Source organism: Oncorhynchus mykiss, chromosome Y, assembly GCF_013265735.2.
Source record: "Oncorhynchus mykiss isolate Arlee chromosome Y, USDA_OmykA_1.1, whole genome shotgun sequence".
Classification (NCBI taxonomy): domain Eukaryota; kingdom Metazoa; phylum Chordata; class Actinopteri; order Salmoniformes; family Salmonidae; genus Oncorhynchus; species Oncorhynchus mykiss.
Window position 1 is genome coordinate 17,093,870 of NC_048593.1, and position 17,600 is coordinate 17,111,469.

The 17,600-nt window shown below is 44.3% G+C and overlaps 1 protein-coding gene across 3 annotated transcripts in view; it reads right to left on the reverse strand.

The window, feature by feature from the left end:
* Window positions 1-186: 186 nt before the first annotated feature.
* Window positions 187-17,600, reverse strand: part of LOC110509723 (calcium/calmodulin-dependent protein kinase kinase 2) — a 41,836-nt gene continuing 24,422 nt past the window's right edge. For 2 of the 3 annotated variants that reach the window (XM_036968328.1, XM_036968330.1), the window contains 12 exons: window positions 11,079-11,212; window positions 10,733-10,769; window positions 10,467-10,488; window positions 10,249-10,340; window positions 8,804-9,003; window positions 8,648-8,701; window positions 8,444-8,517; window positions 8,273-8,360; window positions 8,053-8,184; window positions 3,650-3,762; window positions 3,176-3,229; window positions 187-2,454 (listed from right to left, as the gene is read on the reverse strand). In XM_036968328.1, coding sequence (XP_036824223.1) covers window positions 2,382-2,454; window positions 3,176-3,229; window positions 3,650-3,762; window positions 8,053-8,184; window positions 8,273-8,360; window positions 8,444-8,517; window positions 8,648-8,701; window positions 8,804-9,003; window positions 10,249-10,340; window positions 10,467-10,488; window positions 10,733-10,769; window positions 11,079-11,212 — 1,073 coding nt within the window. In that variant the 3' untranslated portion in view covers window positions 187-2,381. The remainder of the gene's footprint in view (window positions 2,455-3,175; window positions 3,230-3,649; window positions 3,763-8,052; window positions 8,185-8,272; window positions 8,361-8,443; window positions 8,518-8,647; window positions 8,702-8,803; window positions 9,004-10,248; window positions 10,341-10,466; window positions 10,489-10,732; window positions 10,770-11,078; window positions 11,213-17,600) is intronic. The other variant, XM_036968329.1, reaches the window with a different exon arrangement.

Genomic DNA, 17,600 nt, shown 5'->3' on the forward strand with positions numbered 1-17,600 from the left:
GGCAGTGAATATGCAGTCCATATTGTATCATGAAATGGCATAGGACGCACTCTGGTGGTCATCTTGTGTAACAAATTGATGTTCATAAAGTATGGCCATTACCCATGATGGCCTGAAAACGTGTGACCAAGTGCTTCAACAATACCCGACAGCAAAGCACCCAAAAATAATGTGACAGAGACGGGAGACATTGCAGAAAGTTAACTGTAATTTACTCAAATAATGAACTGGATACAATAGATTCAATTATTATGAGCTCTTGTTTTGTGAGAAGCTCTGTTATGCTATGACAATTCAATGGTATTTTTATAGTATGTTGGCATGCATTTGGGTAGAGGCACCAAAGCTCTCACTACAATGGATGGCATTATGCTACAGTACATTGTGTGATATGGACAATAAAGGTAATCCTAGCCCTTTCAATAAGAATGGGCAAAGACTGAAACAAAAAGGGAAGATGAAATATATGTATAAATACAAATATAATACAGAGTTCTGTGGGTTGCATTTAATTCAGCCCTGTAGTCAAACCCAACCTCTTCTATGATATAATGAAGGGGAGGGTAGCACTTTCATGTGGAGTGATAAAATAAGTTGTCATTTCATTTTCTTCCCTCGTCGGCTCAGGGATTCAAACTAGCAACCTTTCGGTCACAGGCCCAGCGCTCTAACCGCCGCTTCTGATCTGGACTGAGGTCATAGTCAGTATCTTCTCCTTCCTTTTAATATTCCATCATATTATTCCTGAACATTTTACACAAGATGGTGAGATCCCCAAACAGGTACTGCCATACCAAGTGGTCAGCTACTGTATACAGAGACCTCAATTAGATACTGTACCCTCCAACAACACAGTATACATGACAGACCAATGACAGGGTGGAGCGCTGCACCACAGTGACATTTCGTATGCATAGTAAGTAATAAGTCTTAAAAAACACACAACATTCAATTCAGATTGTTTTAACATACAGTAGTGACATGCAAGAAATGTCCCCTCCCCCCACCCCCCAAAAAATATATATGTACCGTTATCATACATTCAACACGTTGGTGCTGAAAAAAATCTGTATGTTGGAAGCATTAATTGTTGAATTAATGTTGTTTCAAAGATATACTATGGAACCACAAACATGTCCAGCGACTGTAGCTATCCATACACAAACACAGTCTATCTACGTGCAAAAAAAAGGCAAGAGGTAAACATTAAAAAAAGAAAATTAAAACATGCCACAAGACAACTAGGAAGATCATTCGACCGCTTAGCCATGGAAAAAGAGTTGCACTCCAGTGGCAATGTCTGAGTTCTACTAGCACGTTTGTATCTTACCATATCTGATGACAACTTTATCTAATTCAAACGAATTCCAACACTTCCGTAACAGATATGTCATGCATAGATTTGTACAAGAGGTCTGCAGCCACACGATATGCCTGGGAGTGAAATTCATTTGTAAGAGACAATAACTCCTATCATTTCACAATGACATTGCAATTAGAAATAGTCACTTGTTTTAAAGGTGTTTGCTATTAGTTTACAAAATACACAATTGAATTTATTTTTGGTGTCCTGAAAATGAGAGGTTTAAAAACCACACCCGTCAATCTATTACCATATAAAAAACTTAAAGAAACAAACATGCCACAAACACATTATTTTGGCTTGAGCTTCAACATTGTATCATCTCCCTTGGCCCGCCACACGTTTTAAGAAGTAAGTGCGTTAGAAAACACGGCATTTTTTAAAAGCTCTTCACCAGTTGTAGTAACTGGGAGACATTTTATAACAAACCATTAGTGAGGACTGAATGAATCAAATAAATAGTTTGTGCCTGGATAACTAATTCTATGATTGTGCAGCGTAAACAATGGCTGCACTGGGAAAGAAACAAACCCACATGCATACCAGGAATGTAGTAAATCTATTGTTCGTTTCAATAAACCTCTCCTGTTTATCGTTACAAAACTGTCCACATTAATGGTGAGTGGTCCAGACAATCATAGTTAAGTAACTTGCTCTATTAATATGTGGGGGACAGGGGTCGCCCCTTGAAAATGTACAACCGTCCCCCATACCCCTGTAGTAAACGTGAGAGCCTTTTCAAACGGAGGAGGCCTGGAGAAACACATGTACCTAGGCTAAAATACAGACCTTTATATCAGAAGCCTGTGACAGAGCATGCTATGACTAGAAACATGAGCATGCATTACAGATGGGTGTTAGTGAGTGACAGTCAGGAGGGAGCTTTCACCAAAAGGGTGTTCAGGCTCCCGTCACATCCCTATAACAGTCCTGTCCACCTCCACAAAATACATTAGTGTCTTCAACCAACATAATTCGCTAGCATGCCTTCACCCTCGCGCTGACAAACCACACCGCATCAGGAAAGAGTCTCATCTTCGCCCACCAAGGGCAGGTCCATACTTCTCATGCCCTCCCCGCTCTCTTGTTTCCTAGGAAACAAACCGGAGGAGCAGAATTCAATACAGCCACCAGTGCTAAGTACCTGTGTCAATTCTAGCACTGTAGAGATACAGCTAGTTAACCTCAGTTTAGCTGGGAAACTGAGTGGAACCATTCACTTGTTAGCTACGTAACTGGAGAGATTGAGCAGAGAGGGAACTTAGCAAGCTGTTAGTTGAACATTCAGGTCAGAGATTTAAAAAACAACATCAAAGTAGTTCACTGGTATGTCCTTGGGAGGGAGGAGGGTATTGTGATGCTGCATGCGGAGGAATCAATGACCCATTTTTTAAATACAGATATTCGGCCAAATTTAAATCAGGGTTTTCACAGGGAAAGTGTTTAGGCTGCAGTTCTATAAGTGCTTGGCCAAGGATGAGATTGATTCATTCTAATTTGCTGACTTGACGGTTTCTGCTCTGCTCATTGCTGTACAGTTCACACTTGACCAGAAACACCTTAGATTGCACTTGGTCGTACGGGAACCCCAGGTCACCCCAGTTGGGGATCAGCAAGAGGTTCCCAGACATGGTTTCAAGTACCCCTGTGTATTGGCTATAATTATTCCCTTGACTGCATGTTGATCTGTTACACAGGAGCACTTGACGACAAACACCACTCATGCCTATGGACTTAAGTGAGTTTCATACCACTTGAATAGTATTGAGCTAGATAGGCAGGCAAGGCAGTGGCAGGCCCATAGTCCTTTACCTTCTTTGGTTACTATGAATGTAGCAGCATCTCACATTGCCCGCTCTCCCTTTGCTGGCGGGCAGGAGGGGGAGGGGGGGGGGGCAGATTAAGAGGTTGCTACAGCAAGCACAGACGAGTATATCACAAGTAAATCTTAACACCATCTACGTGACATCCTACTATAATTTAATGACAAGTAAGAATCAATTTCGCAAGATAAGAATAGTTAGCCATGTACAAAATAGCTTTTCTATTGCAATATGAAGCTACATTACATTATTAAGTGATTGTAGAATTGCACATTTCTGGAAACTATCTTAAAATTGCCAGGTTTTCCAGAAATGTTCCGGAAATAAGTAGAAAATCCAGAATCCAAAACCAGGATTTTGAGAAAACCTGAGAAAAACACAGATATTTTGCAACCCTAACTGTTTAGAAAATATGTTTCTCTACTAGAGAGCAGTGTAAAAGGCCTAAGAGATGGGAACTTACGTGAGCACGTGTCCTGGTGCAGACAGACCGGTGCCTCGGTCTTCGGTTCTCTGGCGGCCCCAGTCAAAGGGGTTCCCAAAGGAGCGCTTCCTCAGCATGGTCCTCACCAGGATCTACAGAGACAGAGAGACATTTGAATGGGCTACACCACAGAGTTAAGATTGACACCTGTCACAGAGCAGAGTGGCTGTGAACAAATGTCCTACGTTTATCATTCACTTTTTCTGGTCAAACAGTCGTTTATTAGTTACAACACTTCATATCAAGTTCGCCCTCGTGGTTTAATGACTTTATAACTTCTGTGTAACCAGTGTAACTACCCAGCTGTACAACAGTAATTGTAGATGAAACAATCAAAAGAGCTGAAAGGAAACTGATGATATTAAATCAATGAATGAACATTCATAAGGTATCTTTTGTGAACTGTAAAGTGTGGCCTCTTGTCCCAGTACACGAAGAGACTGCCTGCTGGAAATGAGCCTGAGTGTGAGTTCTGAGCCAGTGCTATCATGTTTAATCCCGTGCTATCGTGTTTAATCCAGTGCTATCATGTTTAATCCAGTGCTATCATGTTTAATCCAGTGCTATCATGTTTAATCCCGTGCTATCATGTTTAATCCAGTGCTATCATGTTTAATCCCGTGCTATCATGTTTAATCCCGTGCTATCATGTTTAATCCAGTGCTATCATGTTTAATCCCGTGCTATCATGTTTAATCCCGTGCTATCATGTTTAATCCCGTGCTAATCAAATCAAAAATCAAATCAAATTTGATTTGTCACATACATATGGTTAGCAGATGTTAATGCGAGTGTAGCGAAATGCTTGTGCTTCTAGTTCCGACAATGCAGAACTAACAATTCCAAAACTACTACCTTATACACACAAGTGTAAAGGGAAAAAGAATATGTACATAAAGATATATGGATGAGTGATCGTACAGAACGGCATAGGCAAGATGCAGTAGATGGTATCGAGTACAGTATATACATATGAGATGAGTATGTAAACAAAGTGGCATAGTTTAAAGTGGCTAGTGATACATGTATTACATAAAGATGCAGTAGATGATATAGAGTACAGTATATACTTAGACATATGAGATGACTAATGTATTGTATGTAAACATTATATTAAGTAGCATTGTTTAAAGTGGCTAGTGATATATTTTACATCAATTCCCATTATTAAAGTGGCTGGAGTTGAGTCAGTGTGTTGGCACTAGCCACTCAATGTTAGTGGTGGCTGTTTAACAGTCTGATGGCCTTGAGATAGAAGCTGTTTTTCAGTCTCTCGGTCCCAGCTTTGATGCACCTGTACTGACCTCGCCTTCTGGATCATAGCGGGGTGAACAGGCAGTGGCTCGGGTGGTTGTTGTCCTTGATGATCTTTATGGCCTTCCTGTGACATCGGGTGGTGTAGGTGTCCTGGAGGGCAGGTAGTTTGCCCCCGGTGATGCGTTGTGCGGACCTCACTACCCTCTGGAGAGCCTTACGGTTGTGGGCGGAGCAGTTGCCATACCAGGCGGTGATACAGCCCGACAGGATGCTCTCGATTGTGCATTGTGTAGAAGTTTGTGAGTGCTTTTGGTGACAAGCCGAATTTCTTCAGCCTCCTGAGGTTGAAGAGGCGCTGCTGCGCCTTCTTCACGATGCTGTCTGTGTGGGTGGACCAATTCAGTTTGTCTGTGATGTGTACGCCGAGGAACTTAAAACTTACTACCCTCCCCACTGCTGTTCCATCGATGTGGATAGGGGGGTGTTCCCTCTGCTGTTTCCTGAAGTCCACAATCATCTCCTTAGTTTTGTTGACGTTGAGTGTGAGGTTATTTTCCTGACACCACACGCCGAGGGCCCTCACCTCCTCCCTGTAGGCCGTCTCGTCGTTGTTGGTAATCAAGCCTACCACTGTTGTGTTGTCCGCAAACTTGATGATTGAGTTGGAGGCGTGCGTGGCCACGCAGTCGTGGGTGAACAGGGAGTACAGGAGAGGGCTCAGAACGCACCCTTGTGGGGCCCCAGTGTTGAGGATCAGCGGGTGGAGATGTTGTTACCTACCCTCACCACCTGGGGGCGGCCCGTCAGGAAGTCCAGTACCCAGTTGCACAGGGCGGGGTCGAGACCCAGGGTCTCGAGCTTGATGACGAGTTTGGAGGGTACTATGGTGTTAAATGCTGAGTTGTAGTCGATGAACAGCATTCTCACATAGGTATTCCTCTTGTCCAGATGGGTTAGGGCAGTGTGCAGTGTGGTTAAGATTGCATCGTCTGTGTGTAATCCCGTGCTATCGTGTTTAATCCTGTGCTATTGTGTTTAATCCAGTGCTATCGTGTTTAATCCAGTGCTATCATGTTTAATCCCGTGCTATCATGTTTAATCCCGTGCTATCATGCTTAATCCAGTGTTAAAGCTAGAATCCTTAACTGAAACAATATCAACGCATTTACCCCGCCCGTTTTGATAAAAAGCTGAGGGATGGGCCTGGAGAAATATAACCACTCTTTAATTCATAAACAGGGATATGGATATCAAAATTATAGTTTAAAACCATGTTTTGAGGCTGTGCAGTGTCCGTTTACATTTACGATGTTAACAAACATTGGAGCAAAACAGGTTTATATGTTGGGTTCTGATGGGGTGCGACAGTTGAACTAAACTCATGAGGCATTTACAGTGGGGAGAACAAGTATTTTTTATACACTGACGATTTTGCAGGTTTTCCTACTTACAAAGCATGTAGAGGTCTGTAATTTTTATCATAGGTACACTTCAACTGTGAGAGACGGAATCTAAAACAAAAATCCAGAAAATCACATTGTATGATTTTTAAGTAATTAATTTGCATTTTATTGCATGACATAAGTATTTGATCATCTACCAACCAGTAAGAATTCCGGCTCTAACAGACCCGTTAGTTTTTCTTTAAGAAGCCCTCCTGTTCTCCACTCATTACCTGTATTAACTGTACCTGTTTGAACTCGTTCCCTGTATAAAAGACACCTGTCCACACACTCAATCAAACAGACTACAACCTCTCCACAATGGCCAAGACCAGAGAGCTGTGTAAGGACATCAGGGGTAAAATTGTAGACCTGCACAAGGCTGGGATGGGCTACAGGACAATAGGCAAGCAGCTTGGTGAGAAGGCAACAACTGTTGGCGCAATTATTCGAAAATGGAAGAAGTTCAAGATGATGGTCAATCACCCTCGGTCTGGGGCTCCATGCAAGAGCTCACCTCGTGGGGCATCAATGATCATGAGGAAGTTGAGGGATCATCCCAGAACTACACAGCAGGACTACACAGCTGGTCAATGACCTGAAGAGAGCTGGGACCACAGTCTCAAAGAAAACATTAGTAACACACTACACCGTCATGGATTAAAATCCTGCAGCGCATGCAAGGTCCCCCTGCTCAAGCCAGCGCATGTCCAGGCCAGTCTGAAGTTTGCCAATGACCATCTGGATGATCCAGAGGAGGAATGGGAGAAGGTCATGTGGTCTGATGAGACAAAAATAGAGCTTTTTGGTCTAAACTCCACTCGCAGTGCTTGGAGGAAGAAGAAGGATGAGTACAACCCCAAGAACACCATCCCAACCGTGAAGCATGGAGGTGGAAACATCATTCTTTGGGGATGCTTTTCTGCAAAGGGGACAGGACGACTGCACTGTATTGAGGGGAGGATGGATGGGGCCATGTATCGCGAGATCTTGGCCAACAACCTCCTTCCCTCAATAAGAGCATTGAAGCGGGGTCGTGGCTGGGTTTTCCAGCATGACAACGACCCGAAACACACAGCCAAGGCAACTAAGGAGTGGCTCTGTAAGAAGCATCTCAAGGTCCCGGAGTGGCCTAGCCAGTCTCCAGATCTGAACCCAATAGAACATCTTTGGAGGTAGCTGAAAGTCCGTATTGCACAGCGACAGCCCCGAAACCTGAAGGATCTGGAGAAGGTCTGTATGGAGGAGTGGGCCAAAATCCCTGCTGCAGTGTGTGCAAACCTGGTCAAGAACTACAGGAAACGTATGATCTCTGTAATTGCAAACAAAGGTTTCTGTACCAAATATTAAGTTCTGCTTTTCTGATGTATGTGATGCAATAAAATGCAAATTAATTACTTAAAAATCATACAATGGGATTTTATGGATTATTGTTTTAGATTCCGTCTCTCACAGTTGAAGTGTACATATGATAAAAATTACAGACCTCTACATGCTTTGTAAGTAGGAAAACCTGCAAAATCAGCAGTGTATCAAATACTTGTTCTCCCCACTGTATAAGTTATATTCTTCAAGAATCAATGGGCACATATCAATGGTCCCAAAAAAGGAAGTATCAACTACAGATTCTAGCTATGAAGGCAGTGCAGTGTGGCCTGTGTGTGTCCTCCTCCCACCACTCACCACAGTGGCCAGACTGGGGATGTGTTTGACAGAGTTCTCAACCTCCTCCTCGGTCACCTCGATCAGCATGCAGCAGTTATCGTCCTCCAGAGGGAGGGGCTCCGCTCCTCGCCGCGTCACCCACGGGTGCACCTGGAGGGAGCAGAGAGAGGCCCAACGTGATGCAGCCACACACACTAGGTGCATTACAAACACACACGCAAATCACTAAAAAGCAGACCTTAATCTGCGGTACTGATATCCTGGTCTCTGGATTCTTGTCAAGCATCTTCAGTAGCAGATCTTTCAGATCATCAGATAAGTCTGAACTGTAGGGGCCACAACAAGAGTTAGGGTCCTTCATTAATCATGGATCGTATCCCCTCCCAGTAGAGTTGAATGGAGAACTCACTGCTCTGGCAGCTCCACTGGCTGAGTCTTGATCTTCTGATGAAGACTGATGATGCGTTCATCCATAAAGGGACACTGTTGACAGGAGTCACATTCAAATGAGAACTCGTCAGGTGAAACATGTTCCGTATCGGTCATAAGGCTGAACTATTGCATCATGCAGCTGTGGATTGTAATATAGAGCAGAGTAGGAGGAGAGGTTTACCACTCCGAACACGAAACAGTACAGCGTCACTCCCATGGCCCAAACGTCCAATGCCTATAAGAAGAAACAGAATTCACTTAAAACCCACATCATTTCCTCATAACAGCTGCCCTTAAGGAATTTCAGAGAGAAGCTCACTGACAGAAGCTCATTCACCTTGCCAGAGAAGTTCTTCCTGGTCTCGGAGAGGGTCTCGGGGGCGAGGAAGGCGGGCGTGCCTACCGTGCTGGTGAGAAGGGCGTCGGCCCCCTCAAACTGGTTACTGACCCCGAAGTCAGCGATCTTAATGTGACCGTCCTCCCCAACCAGGAGGTTAGAGGGCTTGATGTCCCGGTGGATGATCCTCTGGTAATGCACTGGAAAACAACAGCACAGTATTATTAGTCATTTAGCAGAGGCTCTCACGGTAACGAGTCATACATTTGACTACTTGTCATTTGTCCCTCTGTAACCACTGTGCTGCTAAACGGTATCGCTTCCTTCACAGTCCCTGTCCATAGCACGGCTTTAACTAGTGACCCTCTGCCCGCAAACACATAACCATCTGCTTGTTATTCTTATTGTGTTACTTTTTATTTCAGCCTACTTGGTAAATATTTTCTTCTTCTTAAGGGCTTGTAAGTCAGCATTTCACGGTAAAGTCTACACTTGTTGTATTCGGCGCGTGTGGCAAATAAAGTTTGATTTGACAACCTACTAAGCACTGAAAAGGATCTGATTCAACGGCACCATTTTAAGCTGTGGGTGAGTTGTTCCGGTGCGATCTCAATCTGTTACAAACACACCTCTGTATAACACCTCCTGAAGATACAGGGAAAGGAGGACTCTTTGTGTTAAAGTGAAGGGGGGGTGTCTGAGTAGTTGTATGTGGGAGAGGAAGAGAGGTTTGAGTGCTGCTTGAAGTACCCTTATAGTGCATCTCTCTCCCTCCATCTCTCCGTGTGTACTGCTCTGGTAGAAGACAGAGCTTGTGGTAAGCCTGGGTGCCCCGAATGGCACCCTATGCCCTCATATAGTGCACTACTTTGACCAGAGCCCCATATAGGAAATAGTCCCAAATGGTACCCTATGCCCTATATAGTGCACTACTTTAACCAGAGCCCCATATAGGAAATAGTCCCAAATGGTACCCTATGCCCTATATAGTGCACTACTTTAACCAGAGCCCCATATAGGAAATAGGGTGCCACTTAGGATGTGCTTGAGTGCAATAATGCCACTGAAAGCTATTGTGATTATGTGCATTGTGGAAAGGAGGCAGTGGGTGGCTGAAGAGCAGAAGAGTAGCTAATCAGAAGAAGACCATTGTGCTCTCCCAAATGTTTGGTGGGTGCGTAAAACCCGGCAATTCAGACAAGCAAAAAAGGTGCGATGGGTCCACACTCAAAAAGAGGTCGCATGAAGCTTACTTCATTTGTATTATTGTCACTGCGTCAGGGATCGCGTACACAGATGTTCAGGCTTCGCAGCCAGGGTGTGGGTGCAAATCTTTTTCATTCACAACAACAATTTATAGGGAACACAGGTGAGCTACCGGTGTGCAGCAACAAAGAGAGGGAGAGCACAGACAGTACTGTGATTAGAGAAGAGAACCCACTCACAGAACTCAATCCCCCTGACTAGGTCTTGGAAGTAGAACCGAGCTTGGTCCTCATTTAGCGGCTTGTCCGTGGGCAACTCCTCCATCACAGCCCTGTGCACGAGCGAGACACACACACAAACAGACACAGCGAGAGAGCAGTAAATTGAGCGTCAGTGCTTAACGAGATTGAGCTCACTCCAGCTTATACTGATTACAGTAGCAAGAGGATTAACCCACCCCTTTTTGACCAGCTCGAACACTGTAAAAAGAACAGAGATGCCGTCATTACTACATCATCAACGCTTTAGCTAGTTAGTTATTATGATTAAAATGATCAAATCTGTGAATGGGTCTGATTAGGAAGTGAGTGGGATGTGTGTGTCTCACACCTCATAACGATGTTGAACAGTGACTGCGTAATGTGAACTGAAGGGATATCTATATCTATCTGTGTGTGTGTGTGTGTGTGTGCGCTGATAAGCGCAGAATCAGGCCAATCTTACCCATGTACAGATGGTCCTCACCAGGGTCGTCAAGAACCTGGCAGGAGAAGAGAGGGACGCAGGTTCAGAGGAGCACACATACTAGACCGACAGCACACTACAATACTAGCAGTCTGTTGTAAACACAAACCCACTTGCAATCACTGACAGTGCCACGGTGCCAACGAGCAGTCACAATAATATTGTATGACATTTTTGACAAAACAATTGAAGCAGAGAGGTTCCTGTCTCATGAAAATAACACTGAACTCAAACAGTGACAATGAATTGCTAATGTATTATGCATTGGCAACACACAACAGCTTGTGTTAAGAGGACAAACACCATCCAGATTGTAGAGCCTCACCTCCACTAGCTTCACTACATTGGGATGGTCCAGCTTTTTTAGGATGGCAATCTCCTGGTAGACCCGTTCTAGCGGTCCTTTTGGCTGAGGGGGGCCTTCGGGGGCTGCTTTGGCTCCGCGGGGGGGTGGTCTCCCTGCAGGTGGACAGGAAGGAGGAGGGAGGGAGGGGAGAAAGTGTAGTGGTCTGGTTAGTCTACAGCAGTGGTCACCAACCGGTTCGATCGCGATCAACTGGTCGATCTCCAAGGCATTCCTAGTCGATCACCAAACATTTCTGTAAAAAAAACTACGATAAAGCCTTGCGTTCCTATTATTTAAAATTCCTTTCACACTGTTGGCGGTAGGTGCACTTGATTCAGCAGCCCTAGCGCCGGGAAGGCAAAGTGTTCCCATTTTGAACCATTTCATGTGTCTGAACGTAGAACTCTGCCTACCTGGCAGGCCCAGAGAGCAAATCAAGTGTACCTATAGGCCTACAGCTGGCCAATCAGAAAGCCCAGATCACTGTGTTTGCACAGTTTCCTCGAGCCATAGACTGTGAAAAGAAACCTCGAACGCACATCAAAGTTGATACCGAGAGATTTCAAAAACATGACTTGAGTCAACGAATACAGCAGAACACTGATGAGTAAGTTCAAGTTTAAGTCATTATTCAGCACTGTCAATACTTTGTTCAAAACTTTTATAAGCCATAAAATGTGCATCCCTACTTCTACTCACACTACAACCAGCACTGCAGCTGTGTGAATGAGTACAACCAGCACTGCAGCTGTATGAATGAGTACAACCAGCACTGCAGCTGTATGAATGAGTACAACCAGCACTGCAGCTCTGTGAATGAGTACAACCATCACTGCAGCTGTAATGAATGAGTACAACCAGCACTGCAGCTGTGTGAATGAGTACAACCATCACTGCAGCTGTGTGAATGAGTACAACCATCACTGTAGCTGTAATGAATGAGTACAACCATCACTGTAGCTGTAATGAATGAGTACAACCATCACTGCAGCTGTAATGAATGAGTACAACCAGCACTGCAGCTGTAATGAATGAGTACAACCAGCACTGCAGCTGTAATGAATGAGTACAACCATCACAGCAGCTGTAATGAATGAGTACAACCATCACTGCAGCTGTAATGAATGAGTACAACCAGCACTGCAGCTGTAATGAATGAGTACAACCATCACTGCAGCTGTATGAATGAGTACAGCCATCACTGCAGCTGTAATGAATGAGTACAACCATCACTGCAGCTGTAATGAATGAGTACAACCATCACTGCAGCTGTAATGAATGAGTACAACCATCAATGCAGCTGTATGAATGCGTACAACCATCACTGCAGCTGTAATGAATGAGTACAACCAGCACTGCAGCTGTAATGAATGAGTACAACCATCACTGCAGCTGTATGAATGCGTACAACCAGCACTGCAGCTGTAATGAATGAGTACAACCATCACTGCAGCTGTAATGAATGAGTACAACCAGCACTGCAGCTGTAATGAATGAGTATAACCATCACTGCAGCTGTATGAATGCGTACAACCATCACTGCAGCTGTAATGAATGAGTACAACCATCACTGCAGCTGTAATGAATGAGTACAACCATCACTGCAGCTGTAATGAATGAGTACAACCATCACTGCAGCTGTATGAATGCGTACAACCAGCACTGCAGCTGTATGAATGCGTACAACCAGCACTGCAGCTGTGTGAATGAGTACAACCATCACTGCAGCTGTAATGAATGAGTACAACCATCACTGCAGCTGTATGAATGCGTACAACCAGCACTGCAGCTGTAATGAATGAGTACAACCAGCACTGCAGATGTATGAATGTGTACAACCAGCACTGCAGCTGTAATGAATACAACCAGCAATGCAGCTGTGTGAATGAGTACAACCATCACTGCAGCTGTATGAATGCGTACAACCAGCACTGCAGCTGTATGAATGCGTACAACCAGCACTGCAGCTGTAATGAATGAGTACAACCATCACTGCAGCTGTATGAATGTGTACAACCAGCACTGCAGCTGTAATGAATACAACCAGCAATGCAGCTGTGTGAATGAGTACAACCATCACTGCAGCTGTATGAATGAGTACAACCATCACTGCAGCTGTATGAATGAGTACAACCAGCACTGCAGCTGTAATGAATGAGTACAACCATCACTGCAGCTGTAATGAATGAGTACAACCAGCACTGCAGCTGTAATGAATGAGTACAACCATCACTGCAGCTGTATGAATGTGTACAACCAGCACTGCAGCTGTAATGAATACAACCATCACTGCAGCTGTGTGAATGAGTACAACCATCACTGCAGCTGTAATGAATGAGTACAACCATCACTGCAGCTGTATGAATGCGTACAACCATCACTGCAGCTGTAATGAATGAGTACAACCAGCACTGCAGCTGTAATGAATGAGTACAACCATCACTGCAGCTGTATGAATGCGTACAACCAGCACTGCAGCTGTAATGAATACAACCAGCAATGCAGCTGTGTGAATGAGTACAACCATCACTGCAGCTGTATGAATGAGTACAACCATCACTGCAGCTGTATGAATGAGTACAACCAGCACTGCAGCTGTAATGAATGAGTACAACCATCACTGCAGCTGTATGAATGAGTACAACCATCACTGCAGCTGTAATGAATGAGTACAACCATCACTGCAGCTGTAATGAATGAGTACAACCAGCACTGCAGCTGTAATGAATGAGTACAACCATCACTGCAGCTGTATGAATGCGTACAACCAGCACTGCAGCTGTAATGAATACAACCAGCAATGCAGCTGTGTGAATGAGTACAACCAGCACTGCAGCTGTAATGAATGAGTACAACCATCACAGCAGCTGTAATGAATGAGTACAACCATCACTGCAGCTGTAATGAATGAGTACAACCATCACTGCAGCTGTAATGAATGAGTACAACCATCACTGCAGCTGTATGAATGAGTACAGCCATCACTGCAGCTGTAATGAATGAGTACAACCATCACTGCAGCTGTAATGAATGAGTACAACCATCACTGCAGCTGTAATGAATGAGTACAACCATCACTGCAGCTGTATGAATGCGTACAACCATCACTGCAGCTGTAATGAATGAGTACAACCATCACTGCAGATGTATGAATGTGTACAACCAGCACTGCAGCTGTAATGAATACAACCAGCAATGCAGCTGTGTGAATGAGTACAACCATCACTGCAGCTGTATGAATGCGTACAACCAGCACTGCAGCTGTATGAATGCGTACAACCAGCACTGCAGCTGTAATGAATGAGTACAACCATCACTGCAGCTGTATGAATGTGTACAACCAGCACTGCAGCTGTAATGAATACAACCAGCAATGCAGCTGTGTGAATGAGTACAACCATCACTGCAGCTGTATGAATGAGTACAACCATCACTGCAGCTGTATGAATGAGTACAACCAGCACTGCAGCTGTAATGAATGAGTACAACCATCACTGCAGCTGTAATGAATGAGTACAACCAGCACTGCAGCTGTAATGAATGAGTACAACCATCACTGCAGCTGTATGAATGTGTACAACCAGCACTGCAGCTGTAATGAATACAACCATCACTGCAGCTGTGTGAACGAGTACAACCATCACTGCAGCTGTAATGAATGAGTACAACCATCACTGCAGCTGTATGAATGCGTACAACCATCACTGCAGCTGTAATGAATGAGTACAACCAGCACTGCAGCTGTAATGAATGAGTACAACATCACTGCAGCTGTATGAATGCGTACAACCAGCACTGCAGCTGTAATGAATACAACCAGCAATGCAGCTGTGTGAATGAGTACAACCATCACTGCAGCTGTATGAATGAGTACAACCATCACTGCAGCTGTATGAATGAGTACAACCAGCACTGCAGCTGTAATGAATGAGTACAACCATCACTGCAGCTGTATGAATGAGTACAACCATCACTGCAGCTGTAATGAATGAGTACAACCATCACTGCAGCTGTAATGAATGAGTACAACCAGCACTGCAGCTGTAATGAATGAGTACAACCATCACTGCAGCTGTATGAATGCGTACAACCAGCACTGCAGCTGTAATGAATACAACCAGCAATGCAGCTGTGTGAATGAGTACAACCAGCACTGCAGCTGTAATGAATGAGTACAACCATCACTGCAGCTGTAATGAATGAGTACAACCATCACTGCAGCTGTAATGAATGAGTACAACCATCACTGCAGCTGTATGAATGAGTACAGCCATCACTGCAGCTGTAATGAATGAGTACAACCATCACTGCAGCTGTAATGAATGAGTACAACCATCACTGCAGCTGTAATGAATGAGTACAACCATCACTGCAGCTGTATGAATGCGTACAACCATCACTGCAGCTGTAATGAATGAGTACAACCAGCACTGCAGCTGTAATGAATGAGTACAACCATCACTGCAGCTGTATGAATGCGTACAACCAGCACTGCAGCTGTAATGAATGAGTACAACCATCACTGCAGCTGTAATGAATGAGTACAACCAGCACTGCAGCTGTAATGAATGAGTATAACCATCACTGCAGCTGTATGAATGCGTACAACCATCACTGCAGCTGTAATGAATGAGTACAACCATCACTGCAGCTGTAATGAATGAGTACAACCATCACTGCAGCTGTAATGAATGAGTACAACCATCACTGCAGCTGTATGAATGCGTACAACCAGCACTGCAGCTGTATGAATGCGTACAACCAGCACTGCAGCTGTAATGAATGAGTACAACCATCACTGCAGCTGTAATGAATGAGTACAACCATCACTGCAGCTGTAATGAATGAGTACAACCATCACTGCAGCTGTATGAATGCGTACAACCATCACTGCAGCTGTAATGAATGAGTACAACCAGCACTGCAGCTGTAATGAATGAGTACAACCATCACTGCAGCTGTAATGAATGAGTACAACCATCACTGCAGCTGTAATGAATGAGTACAACCATCACTGCAGCTGTAATGAATGAGTACAACCATCACTGCAGCTGTATGAATGCGTACAACCATCACTGCAGCTGTAATGAATGAGTACAACCAGCACTGCAGCTGTAATGAATGAGTACAACCATCACTGCAGCTGTATGAATGCGTACAACCAGCACTGCAGCTGTAATGAATGAGTACAACCATCACTGCAGATGTATGAATGTGTACAACCAGCACTGCAGCTGTAATGAATACAACCAGCAATGCAGCTGTGTGAATGAGTACAACCATCACTGCAGCTGTATGAATGCGTACAACCAGCACTGCAGCTGTATGAATGCGTACAACCAGCACTGCAGCTGTAATGAATGAGTACAACCATCACTGCAGCTGTATGAATGTGTACAACCAGCACTGCAGCTGTAATGAATACAACCAGCAATGCAGCTGTGTGAATGAGTACAACCATCACTGCAGCTGTATGAATGAGTACAACCATCACTGCAGCTGTATGAATGAGTACAACCAGCACTGCAGCTGTAATGAATGAGTACAACCAGCACTGCAGCTGTAATGAATGAGTACAACCATCACTGCAGCTGTAATGAATGAGTACAACCAGCACTGCAGCTGTAATGAATGAGTACAACCATCACTGCAGCTGTATGAATGCGTACAACCAGCACTGCAGCTGTAATGAATACAACCATCACTGCAGCTGTGTGAATGAGTACAACCATCACTGCAGCTGTAATGAATGAGTACAACCATCACTGCAGCTGTATGAATGCGTACAACCATCACTGCAGCTGTAATGAATGAGTACAACCAGCACTGCAGCTGTAATGAATGAGTACAACCATCACTGCAGCTGTATGAATGCGTACAACCAGCACTGCAGCTGTAATGAATACAACCAGCAATGCAGCTGTGTGAATGAGTACAACCATCACTGCAGCTGTATGAATGAGTACAACCATCACTGCAGCTGTATGAATGAGTACAACCAGCACTGCAGCTGTAATGAATGAGTACAACCATCACTGCAGCTGTATGAATGAGTACAACCATCACTGCAGCTGTAATGAATGAGTACAACCATCACTGCAGCTGTAATGAATGAGTACAACCAGCACTGCAGCTGTAATGAATGAGTACAACCATCACTGCAGCTGTATGAATGCGTACAACCAGCACTGCAGCTGTAATGAATACAACCAGCAATGCAGCTGTGTGAATGAGTACAACCATCACTGCAGCTGTATGAATGAGTACAACCAGCACTGCAGCTGTAATGAATGAGTACAACCATCACTGCAGCTGTATGAATGAGTACAACCAGGACTGCAGCTGTATGAATGAGTACAACCAGCACTGCAGCTGTATGAATGAGTACAACCAGCACTGCAGCTGTATGAATGAGTACAACCATCACTGCAGCTGTATGAATGCGTACAACCAGCACTGCAGCTGTAATGAATACAACCAGCAATGCAGCTGTGTGAATGA